Genomic DNA, 13,025 nt, shown 5'->3' on the forward strand with positions numbered 1-13,025 from the left:
TCCCCAGAAGAAAGCTCAATTGGGATACCATCTTCTTGGACTATGCTATCAAGAACCTCAAACCTATTAAATGTGTCATTATTCTGTCTATCCATCCAGGATCTCTTCTTGCCTTTACCTTTATTACGGGATTTAACCGGGATAAATCCCTCCTTATCAGCAGGCCCATCAAACACTGGAGCTTGCCCCTTGTCCAACCTAGGAGGTCCAGAGGCAGACAGGGGGGAAGAATTCAATCTAGGACATCTGCTGTGTAAATGACCATATTCATGGCAAATTCTGCATCTGAATGGAAGGGTCTCGTAATCTAGCTGCTGGATCCAGGAGGAAGAACCCATGCAAATTTCCATAGAGTCTGGTAATGGATTTTTCAAATCAACTTCAACACAAATACGAGCAAAAGAAATTACCTTACGATCTTGAGTCTGTGAAGCCGATCCAATAGGTTTCCCAAGAAGCAAAGAGATTGAGTGGAGAATATCTTCCCGCCAGAATTCCAACGGAAGCCTCGGCAAACGAACCCACACAGGCACCCGCGAAGGGATCTCCTCAGCAGAGTTGAAGCCCATATGCCAAGGCTTGATGAAGAGCTCAACCTGGTTAAAGAAATAAGGGCCCCCTTCAAAAGCCCTATTCCTGTCCGACATGCTTGAAAAAATAACCAGGAAATAGTTGTTTGCCGCTAAAAGAATCTCCAAATCTCCTTCAGGGTTCCAAACTCGACATGCCCAGGACTCCAACACAGGGAGAGAAAGTCGAAGGCCCAAAAATTTGCAAATAAGAGCATGTCTGCACCAGTAGTCAACATCCTCTGAAACCTGCTCAGGCTGAATAACCAAAATCGGTCTATCTTCCAATCTCTCCAAACATCCATTTACTTTTTTTAATTCGAAACGCCCCTTTTGACGAGGAGGTGCCCTCTCCAGAAAGAGGAAACTCAGTCTGATCCTTGTTATTGGCATTCAATAAAGAGGATGGATCAACCATCTCTAGATCCAGGGAAGAAGCAAGACCCTGATTCTCCATGGCAAAACGAACCCAAGCACCAAATAGCAGAAGGAGAGAAGCAAAGCAGTCGGCCCAAAAGCCCAAACCGCCACGCACCCACCGACCAAGAGACCCACGCACCAGATATCGGCCAGAAAAATGCCTAGCCACAAACAGGAAGAGATCAAACCCCTGTCCAACCCCCCCTCGCGAGCAGAGAACAACCACCAACGCGCGCAAATGGCAGGCGAAGCAAGCTAGGGCACGCAGGCCCTAGCTCGCACCAGGGCTCCGCGAAACGCCATCAAGGCAATCATTATTTAATTTAATTTAAATTATTTAATTTAATTTAATTTTATTTAAGTTATTTAATTTAATCTAAGTTGTTGTATTTAATTTTTTATTCTTAAACAATTCTTAAGTTTTATTATTTTATAGTTTTCATTTTAATTTTTAGTTATTTAATTTAATTTAAGTGACTGCACTAAGTTTAAGTTATTTAATTTAATTACACAACATTCATGTGCATGTCAAATTTAATGATTCTAGTTTTTATTAACACATATTTGTGCATCCATTATGTGAGTTAATAAATGAGCAATGACTAGGGGTTAATAAAATTAGATTAGAAATTGGTTGAGTAAAGTTATTGAGAGAGAGAATCCAATAACCTCTCACACACCAATAGCTATCATGGTGTTCTTTGACAAGGGTTTTTTCTCTTCTAAGTTTCACTTATTTCCTATAAAGTAAGCCCTAATAATTGTTAAGTTTATAAGTAAATGTCAATGGGCCCTTGGTATAGTAGTGAAGTTGAATGGTTCTTAATGACCCCACCAAGGATCAAGTCTTGCTAAGTGCAAGGCTTTGACATCATAATAGATGAGGTTAGGGTCAATACTTGCCTCTTGATTTGTAGTTGAAATAGTAACCTTCATGAGTTGTATTTTTTATGTCTATTATAAACTCTATCATAGTACATGCAAAGTTTGGGCCACTTTAGATCATTGTTGTGTGACATGAGGGCTTCTCTTAGTGCAACATTAATGTGGCTATAATTATAAAATATTTGGTGAATAACACATTAACAACTATATTTGAATTATGCTATGTGGAGGTTGTACACTATAGTGTATAGATGATGACTTTATGATCTTTGGTGTCCAAATGCCTATACTAATTAACATTTCAGCAAATGCAACAACAAAGTGACTTATATTTGTTTGTATAAATATATATATATATATATATATATATATATATATATATATATATATATATATATATATATATATATATATATATATGTCATATTTGAGTATTAATAATTTAATTCCTAGAGGAATCTAACTGAAACTAATTCCTCATAAGTGTGCTGCAAATATATGATACCAAGTAATGGTAGGAGGGACAATCAAACTAAAGCATTTGATCCTCGTCCTCTTAGATAGATTGTGAAGTAAGGGAACCTTGATTATAGGATCATTGGTTCAATGGGTGAAAAGCCTTGAACGGGAGCACAAAATACCATATTTCATTTGTTGTTTAGGTCTAAAGTAAAAATACTCTTACTAGCTTGGTCAAGAGAAAAGAGGAAGTTAAAGATTATGTTACATCTAACTCTTGGTTTCTACAGTGTACAAGTTAATTGAAAGTTAGATATAATAAGACAAAATAATTATAATGTAAATGGAAAGTGGACGAGAAAAGGATAAATGAGATATGAATAGGGAAGGAAGTTAGACATTAGGAAAAGATAATTGAGGGAGTTTTAAAAATGTATATTGCTACTAATCTATTTTGAATTTTATTATCATAGATAGTAGACATATAAATATAAGAGGTTATAATAGTTATAACACTTGAGATATTTGAAGGGAAAAGTGTTTACAAAGATAATACTAGTATGAAGATACTAATCAAAAGGCAATGTTGTGGGCTGTTTAGAAAGATTGTTTAATATCATATTAAATTAGATAAATTATTATGTTTAAATTAAATAAGAAATACAAATTAAAAATAATTATTTATTTTTATGTAATTAAATAATGAAAAGCTATAGATAAAAAAATATTAATACTATTAAATTTGTTTTAAAATATTAATTTAAAAAAAAATAAATTGTAAGAAAAGTCCATAATATTTATCCTTCTTCTATTTGTTTACTTTCATATTAAATTTAATAAATTATTATGTTTAAATTAAATAAAAGATTAAATTAATATGGATATTTATCTTTTTTGCCAAAAAAATATTATTGAAATTTAGTTTATTTTGATTATAAATTAAAGAACATTTTAAATATATTACATATTTTTAAAATATATATATTTTTTAATCTTGTTCACAGGTTAACTTAAAAGAACTACCTATTACAACAAATAATGGAGTACTTGCCTCTTGATTGTGTTATAGTTATTGAATTTTTTTATTAATTATATAACTAATATAGTGTTGGACTATGATAAATTACAATTTTTTTGGTAGATAACCTTCTTGCTATGCGAGGATCAAATATCTTAGTGCAACATTAATGTGGCTATAATTATAAAATATTTCGTGAATAGCACATTAACAACTATATTTGAATTGTGTTATGTGGAGATTGTACACTATAGTGTATAGATGAAGACTTTAGGATCTTTGGTGTCCACATGTCGTATACTAATTAACATTTCAGCAAATGCAACAACAAAGTGACTTATATTTGTTTATATATATATATATATATATATACACTAAATGTCATATTTGACTATTAATAATTTAATTCCTACAGGAGGCTAATTATAATGTAAATGGAAAGTGGACGAGAAAAGGATCTACTAATCTATTTTGGATTTTATTATCATAGATAATATAGATAGACATATAAATATAAGACGTTATAACATTTATGAGATATTTGAAGGGAAAAGTGTTTACAAAGGTAATACTAGTATGAAGATACTAATCAAAAGGAAGTATAGAATGAGGCAATGTTGTGGAGTGTTTAGAAAGATTGTTTAATATCATATTAAATTAGATAAATTATTATGTTTAAATTAAATAAGAAATACAAATTAAAAATAATTATTTATTTTTATGTAATTAAATAATGAAAAGCTATAGATAAAAAAATATTAATACTATAAAATTTGTTTAAAAATATTAATTTAAAAAAAAATAAATTGTTAGAAAAGTCCATAATATTTATCCTTCTTCTATTTGTTTACTTTCATATTAAATTCAATAAATTATTAAAGATTATGGGTGGTTCGGAGAAACCCGCCTATAAGAGACAAAATGATATTAGCCAATCGTAATTTTAAAGAAAGAAAAATAATTGTTTTTAATTGATCTAAATATTTTTTTTAATAACTATATAAGCACAACAAATGAATTTTCATTACAATAATATTGCCTAAGAATAAGTACTAATAAATCAAACTTTCTTTTTTCAATACTTCCAAATGACTCAACAAAGAAACTCCATCTGTCTATATCATTCATACCTAAACCCCTAAACAATAACTTTAAAACCTCCAAAAACATGTTACTTAAGATGCTAAGGCAGATACCTCTCCCCAAATCTTTCTACCTAGGTATACCCTTTACCTTCCTTTAAAGGACCCCACATTCCCCGGGAATGAGGCAACCTTAGAATGTTGGTGTGGGTCCTCCTTGCCATACTTTTATGATAATTATAATTACAGAGGAAAGCTTTACCTAATTACAGTGAACGCCCGTGATAAACCAGAGTGCCTAACTGGCAGAGAAGGACAAGTGGTGCTCTGTGGTTGGGGCGGTTCCCACCCACTTTTGCTTTCTCCAGGGCTACCTACCTGTCAATATCACTTCGATTTGCAATTTCTCTCATTCCCTCATTCAAAACCGCTTTGTCTTTCTCTGCGATCGTGCCCTCTCAGTTTTTGGTTTTCGAGTGGCAGCAATTCAGGTATTCTTTTAAACTCTCAACCTATAAATAAATCAACGTTTTTCCCCCAATCTGGTTTAATTACTTGCAGATTCGTGCATTACAGCTTTCAGTATTTTTATCAAAGAGTTTCTGTGATTGGGTTTGCACTCCAATTTTGCGAAGTGTTTTAAAAAAAACAATTTAGTTAAATGATGTGGATTAGGGATACTTAAAATCACAGCTTTAGGGATTGTGTGCGACCTTGTTTGTCTGCAATTGGGGACATGGCGGAGGTTTATTAGATTCTGACTGTTTGTTAGATCTATTTGTGGGTCTCTTGTGAGCGTGGATATTATTGTAAATTTTGTAGATCGTATGCAAACAGCCTGGTTTTGCCCTTTGCAACACATGGCAATAACTTTTTTTTGAGAAGATATTGCTAGATTTATCTCAATTTGAGCAATGTCTTTTCAAAATTTGTGTTCTGCTTGGATCCAAGGTGTTGCATTCAGCCATTTAATGTTTTCTTTTGCCCCATATATGAATCTGGAAGCTGTTTGTGCGAATATGTATAAATATCACACTTATTTATTCGTTGGTTATATTTTATTAAGTTTATAATTACTTTGTTTCATTCTTATTGTTTTTTCATTCTTTTTTTCTTAATTTCCTTTTCTCTTCACTCCCTCTTCCTCACAGTTGTCCCCTGATCTTCAGTCCTCCTGTCTCTTCCCCAGCTTCGTCTGCAATCTTATTCTTCATTCTCCACTTCCTGATAATAGATATTGCCGAGTGTGATCTGTAATTTTGATATAAAAACATACACCATAGATTCCGAAGACAGTGCTTTGAATTCTATATAAATATGGATTTATGCTTGGTGTAACTTGCACGCTCTCCTGATAATAGATATTACCTATTGTGAGCTGAAATGTTGATATAAAAACATACACAATAGACTCCAAAGATAATGCTTTGAATTTATTATAAATATGGATTTATGCTTGGGTGTAACTGGCAAACCATTGTGAAGGGTTCGTAGCTATTTTCTCTGTTTTAAATACTGTGTGGATTACATGCGGCACTGCTTATTATCTGGGGCGTTCAAATTTGATATTTTAAATGCGCCAGTTACAGCATTAGTTAGGGAGTTGCTTGTTGCAATTTTTTTCTACAGCCCATGACCTAGTTTTCTCCATAGTTGCAGGGTTTGTGAATAACGGGAAGAACCTAAGATCAGAAAAAATTCCAATGGCTTCTGGCAACAGCTGGGCTGATCAATGGGACTCTCATAATGATGATTACAATAACTCCAATGGACCAAAGGAGAAGGATAATGCCAAAATGGCAAAAGTTAAAGGTGCTGCATCAGTGGGCTTTGAAAAAGCCAAGGTAGCTGCTAGTTCTGGAGCTCAGAAGGTGAAATCTGGAACAAGCACTGGAATAAAATGGATAAAAAATCAATATCAGAAAAGGACATCTAAGTAATTTTTCTTTTGAATTGTACTCCATATCTTGCAGATAACTGCTCTCCAAAATCTGCAAATATGAATGTAGTTAAGTCTGAATGCTTTATTCACTGCACAGGGTTTTAGTCTGCTTACAGGCACTATTCATTGCAGATAGGTTGAAATGTTTTTGGGGACACGATGTAGTTTGGGTTTTCTTTGAGATACTTTGAAGTTTGGTTATCACATGATTTTTTTTTATAACGGCACAATTGTGCAGTTTACATAACTTTGATTCTTGAATAAGCAGTACAAATATTGTGTATTGACTTTTTTCTGGATTTGTAAGGATATTACTGAAGAGGATATACATGCCGTTTACATTCATAAGTTTGATGGTTCAGCATTGGTTGCAAATCTATCATTTGAAATTTATCAAGCAGCTACTCGGCATTATTTGGAATCTGAATATGAGCATTTGGGTTGTTTATCCCAAAGCTCGTGCAAGACTGTAAAGTTTAAAAGATATTTCAATCAAATTTTACTTGATTTCACCATTCAATTAAACACCGTTCCTTGGGATCACCAAAGCATCAACATGTACAAGGATCATAGCTTAATTCGTCTTTTCATTTGTACAAGTTTGGTTTTACTTTGTTTCTATAGAAACCACTTTCATGTACATTTTCATTAGTATCAACTATTAACGTTCTAGTGTCAGTAGGCTTGTTTCAAACTGTAAAAGGATTATGTTAATTTCAAGACTATTTGTTCATTATTCTTTATTTAACATTCTTCTGGCTGCATCACTTGCCTTTCTTCCTCAATGCTTTCATTGAAGAATACACTTTTTATGTCTGTTTGGTGATCGCTCCATCTAGTATTGATGCAAGTACTGTTGCAATCTTGAATGTCAAAATCTTTGCCTTTGGTGTGGATATTTGCTTGTAACTGTGAATGTTTTCTATTTGTCTAAGCTTTTCTCTCTACTAATTTCACTACATGTTTATTTGTTTTTTTTTGAGATTTATACTTTAATCATTTTGTTAGATACTTCAATTGGATGTTGTATTTTTGTGTAGGCTTTTCTTTATAACTCTCGCTGCATGTTTATTTATCTTTAAATTCTTAGATTTGTACTTGAATTGGGAAATCTGCAGCCAGCAACTCATTCTTCATCAGGGCAACTAGTCAACTCCTTGCTTTTCTAATAAAAGCTTCATTGAGACTTTCATTTTAATTGCCCTATCTTTCTTTATGGTGGGCTTCTCAAACAGAGTTGGGCTTACAAAAATTTAGAACAAAATTTATTGTGGCCAGATCTACTTAAGCTATTCATTATTGATCATGTGTGCTTCTGGATTAGCAGTGTGAAAGTTCTTCACAACAACGTTTTAGGTATCTTCATTTGCTTCCTACATCCTAATGATAATCATGGAGTATTGTCGGGAAACATGATGTGAAGAGCTTTTACTTGATTAAATCTTTAAGAATTCATGATCACTTATATGAACTGTGGAAATATAATGTCTCTTACCATTCATTATCAATGTGCTCTTCTTTTTAGATGCTTTCATTCAAGATCACACTTCTTATGACTATATAGTGATCCATCCATCTACTTGTGATGCAAGTATCAAAGCAATTTTTAAAGTAAGATTCTTTGCTTTTGGTGTGGATATTTTTTTGGTACTCCCTGCTTTCTTTTTGCGTAAGGTTTTCTCCACCAATCTGAGTGTATGTCTATTATCTTTTTGTTAAGTTTCTAGTTGTTTTGATGTTTGATATTTATACTTTTGTCTACTAAACTGCAAATTTTTATTTATCTTTAGATATTTAGATTTGTACTTGAATTGGAAATCCTGCTTCCTGGAACTCTTTGTACATCATACTTTACGTTAATTATAATTAGCCACTCACACTTTTTGACGGTCTTGTCAATGAAGTTTGTTTTAGAAGACTTCTGGTCAAAATTCATTGCTGCCAGATTTAGATGAGCCTGTAATTCTCTATGTGCATTTCTTCCACAATGCTTTAACTCAGCGACACATTTTTAATATCTATTTGATCATCCTTATATCTGGGTATGATGCAAATAATGATGCAATTTGGCATGGATGCTTATTGTTGGCAAGCTTTTCTCTACTAATCTCACTGTATTTGATATACAGTTTTGTTAGATTTGTACCTGGATTGGATTTTTTTTATTTTTTGGCATGTCCTTTTAAAAACATCTCTCTGTGTATGTTTATTTATTTTCAAATTTCAAGAATTGTATTTAGATCGGAAATTCTGCAGCCAATAACTCTATTAATAGAGTTGGGTCAAGAAGAATTTAAAGCAAAATTTGTCAATGACAGAGTTACTTCCGTACATTATGTTTTCAAGTTCGGAGTCCTTACAGAAAATGTTAGTTGTTATTTCACTTTTTGGCAATTTGATGGATTGTTGCTATATTATTTTCTTTTGTCAGGATGATCTTGAGTTGATAGAATCTGAGTTTTGACGCTAGTCCTTTACTTAAAGAACATTAGCTGTCAAAAGGGCATTCTTCTACTATTAAGAGTGTGGAAACCACCTCATCTATCTTTTCAACTTGTGGCAAATTCTTCTCATTTGAGGAGTTGGTTCTGTGCTCTACTCATGGTTTTTATCAGTACAGTTGGATATAACAATTATCTCTTTTGTTTTCTAATTTAGAACCGTACAACACAAAAGCCTCAGGTTTTAATCATGCTCAAGATTCACTTTTATTTTTTTGTTTGAGATTTTTGACATTTCATATTGTTGATATGAGTTTTGAGTTCACTCGACAGTGATAAACTTTAACCTTACGGTGATTTTTACTTACTTGAAAGATAGAGAAAATCTATCTCAAGTTTCGGGACGTCTTGTTTAGACCTTGTGGTTTTAACTCAATAAACATGCATCAACTATTACACGAGGGGATTCCAAATAAACACTTTAAAAAATAATGAATTCTTCACAATCTGGAGCAGTCAATATGACTAGTTTTCTCAAAATGAACAAAATTGTTGAACAACCTTATGAATAACTAGATATTACACAATTATCCATAATATTGTGTGATCATTTAAAGGAATTGTAATTGATAGAGAAAGAATATGACACGCCAGGGAGACGGAGACTACACAGAATCATATACTTCTTTACCAAAACAATGAATTACAGTCCGATATGCTTCATTAATTGACCTTCATACTTCATTACAACAATTGTTTGCAAAGACAAGACATCACCATGACAACTATAACGTAAGAGCTCAGACTAAATCTACAATTTTCAAACTTGTAGAAAATGAGAGCATAGTTCGTTTTTATAACAAACTTTTTAGTAAAAGACAAAACAGTGACAACTTAGCATTGGTCAACTTGGTCCACGGACTTCTCATTGGCTTCTAGATACTTCTGGAGACCCGACAACACTTGAGTTATTTCTTCATCTTCAGCATCTTCAATAGCGGACAAATTGTGCTCTTGGATGCGATGTTCCATCCTTAAGGGCTCCTCATCCCGATCTTTTAGGGCTGCTTTTTCATTATATTCTCTTACTATGTTCTAAATTTGTCCTATATTTTTAAAACCTGCGGGCTATCATATCTGTCTGGAGCTGACATTCTTTTATCCCACATATCCTCAAATGCTTCAAGCATTCCATCTTCTCCCAACTTAAGCGCATCTTCAATTAGTCTTTTCATCAGTACCTATATCAATGTCGCATTTTTATCTAAAATATCCACTGCTCAATCTTTTATTTTGCGCAACTTCTCCATGCCATCCCGCAATCTTTAAGATTGCCAAGCATTACATGCAACCCATTTTTAATACTAGATACTTGCTCCGATGTTATTATTCCTCGCTCAACTGCATCTCTTGGGGTCATATTTCCAATCGTCTGCAGACCATCCTTTTCGGCTTCTATCCCTTCTAACAAATCTGCATGCTTATTATGAGCGCGAGTTTTCCTTTTGGTCAACTTACCCCATTTATGATATCGAACCAGGGCTAATTCTAATGAAGCTTTAGCATGAGCTAATGTTTCACCAACCCACTCGTCTACCATTTCTGCCTTACGCTCCAGGGTGCTTACTGCTTCAGTTTCTTGTGACATTAGTACTGGACGGGTAGGAATTTGCTGCGGATCATCTCCTTTCTGAATAATGCTCCTGATGAATTGAACTAATTGTTATATTTGAGTCTTTTGAGATTTCAATTTCATTTTATCCCTCCATAGTCTAGCTTCCCAGATCTCTATGTTGGCATTGCACACTCAGAATTGTAGATGATTGAAGGTATTGTCATTGATGGCAACCTTGCAATCCTATGACATCGACAGACTCTACACTGGTAGATAGTTCACTGACAACGACAAAGATGATTACCGACACCCCAGCCGACATGATTTTGATTATTGTATTTTGTATTTAATTGTAATATCTTTTTGTAAGCCGACAAGGTGTATTATAATAGGACTCATATATAAGTATGAGATCTTGTAGATCATTTCAGATGCGGACATGGGAAGATTATTGCAGAAGTAATGTGCGAATATTGAGGCAGATTTTGTTCAAAGGTTTATGGTTGTTGTATGAGCTTAAATTGGTACTGAACTTGGCATAGCAAATGCTTTTTGTAGCAGTACATCGCATTGGATTTCTATAATCCATTTTGTAAGTCAGTGAGATTTTCTTTTGTAATTGAGCAGTGAGCTCTAGGCAGTTGGCCTTCTTGCATGTGCAGCACCCCTATTGTGAGTAATATCCATTCATTGGCCAGTGAGTGAATATTGTGGGTCACAAATCCCACCGAGGTTTTTTCCACACCGGGTTTCTTCGCCAAAAATCTTGTGTTATGGTGTGCTTTCTATGTTGTGTTTATTGTTCATATTTACTGCATTAATTCTTGTTTACTGGTACACTGTTTTGGAATGCAATTTATTTAATAAGGTCAAAAAATCTGTTAACCGGTTAGATACTGATTCACCCCCCCCCTCTCAGCATCTTTGGGAATCCTAACAATTGGTATCAGAGCTTGGCCCTCTATTTTTAGAAGCCTAACAACTTGAAGAAGATTCTGACACCGGTACAGATAGAAAGTTTGAGAAAGCAATTGGAAACAACTCTTCCAGATTATGATGCAGAAAAGTTGAAGAATATCAAACTTGAAGATGATCTAAAGACTGCATAGGAATTCATTCAAGGACTTCAAGAGAATATCACTATTGCTAGAAACAAACGAAGAGAACTTCATGAGAAGATATAGAGTGATGATGATGAAAAGGAAACTCTTAATGATCTTGTGAGCAAGATGAGGCAAGAAAACATGACCTTGAGGAATGAGATGCAAGATATGACTATGAGATTTTGCAAAGACATTGAAGATAGAAAGAATAATGAAGATGACTTGACTAGAAGACTCAATGATGCTGGAACTGAAAATCTAAGACTTAGTCATGAAAATGATATGTTGAAGACAGATCTGATCCACTTGGAACATGATAAAACTAAACTCATGAGACAGAAGGATTTCTTAGAAAGTGAGTTGGCTACTGCAAATCAACATAAAGAGAAATTCAAGAAAAATTCAGAAGAACTTGATGACATGCTGAAAAATCAAAAACCTAATGGAGACACTAATGGACTTGGCTTTGAAGTTGGTGAAAGCTCCAGTATTGCAAACAATCACGATCACAGTAAACTGGTAAGACAACCTAATGCCTACAAATTTAATGAGAAATGCTTTAACTGTAACAAGTATGGTCATAGAGCAAATCAGTGTAGATCTAGAAACTATCAGAACACTAATGCACCCACTGGTCAATGTTACAAATGCAACAAAATTGGTCATAGTTCAGAAAATTGCAAAATGAATGTAAGATGTTATGTTTGTGGAAGATTTGGACACTTATCTAATAAATGCAGAACACATACCGACATAGGATATGGAAAGGCTATTCAAAAAAACAATGTGACTTGTTATGCTTGTAACAAGATTGGACATATTGCAAAATTTTGTAGAAGTAAGGCATCACCGACAAATAATAAACGACCCAATTTGAAAGGTAAAGAGAAGGTTGACGAGGTAAAGCAAGAATTTTCAAAACAATGGATTAGAAAGAGAGATCAAAATGTTGATGAGAGTATTCCTTCACCGGTAGAACAGAGTATCATTCCACCGACAGGAGATTCTTCATCTAACTGAAAAGAAACCTTATGGGGGTATGACAACTAATTGAAAACCATGCTAGTTTACCCTCGGTTGATCGTAAGAAGATGAATTGCTTCTTTACCGACAGATGTGTTAAGTTTCACTTATCCGATAGACATTTATTGTGGTAGTTGAAGGAAAAGACATTATAAAGCAAGTGTTTTTCACTCTTTTTAACTCACCGAGCATTCAAATTTCCTAAGAGTGCGAAAAACCCGAGCAAAGGCATCCACAGCGAGAAGTGAAGAAAAATATTTCAAGCATCCAAATCTAAAGGCAGATTAAGGTATTTATCAATGGCTTCCTCCTCTGCTCCTGAATTCATTGCAAACCCTACTGTTATTGAAGTGGTTAAACGCCCTAGGCCCATATTCAAGATCATACCCGAAGTAGTGAAGCAAGATGATACCCTAGGTGCATTCTCTAAAATCCCTAAAGGAGTTGCATATGCAGAAGACCCTAGGA

The 13,025-nt window shown here is 33.9% G+C and overlaps 1 protein-coding gene across 1 annotated transcript; it reads left to right on the forward strand.

The window, feature by feature from the left end:
* The first annotated feature begins 4,235 nt into the window (after positions 1-4,235).
* LOC131065196 (uncharacterized) lies at positions 4,236-6,736 on the forward strand. The gene is made up of 3 exons (XM_059214697.1): positions 4,236-4,288; positions 4,683-4,924; positions 6,093-6,736. Exons 1-3 carry the CDS (start codon positions 4,236-4,238, stop codon positions 6,371-6,373), a joined length of 576 nt encoding a protein of 191 aa, XP_059070680.1. The 3' UTR covers positions 6,374-6,736.
* Positions 6,737-13,025: the final 6,289 nt, after the last annotated feature.

This window comes from Cryptomeria japonica, chromosome 2, assembly GCF_030272615.1.
Source record: "Cryptomeria japonica chromosome 2, Sugi_1.0, whole genome shotgun sequence".
Lineage (NCBI taxonomy): Eukaryota > Viridiplantae > Streptophyta > Pinopsida > Cupressales > Cupressaceae > Cryptomeria > Cryptomeria japonica.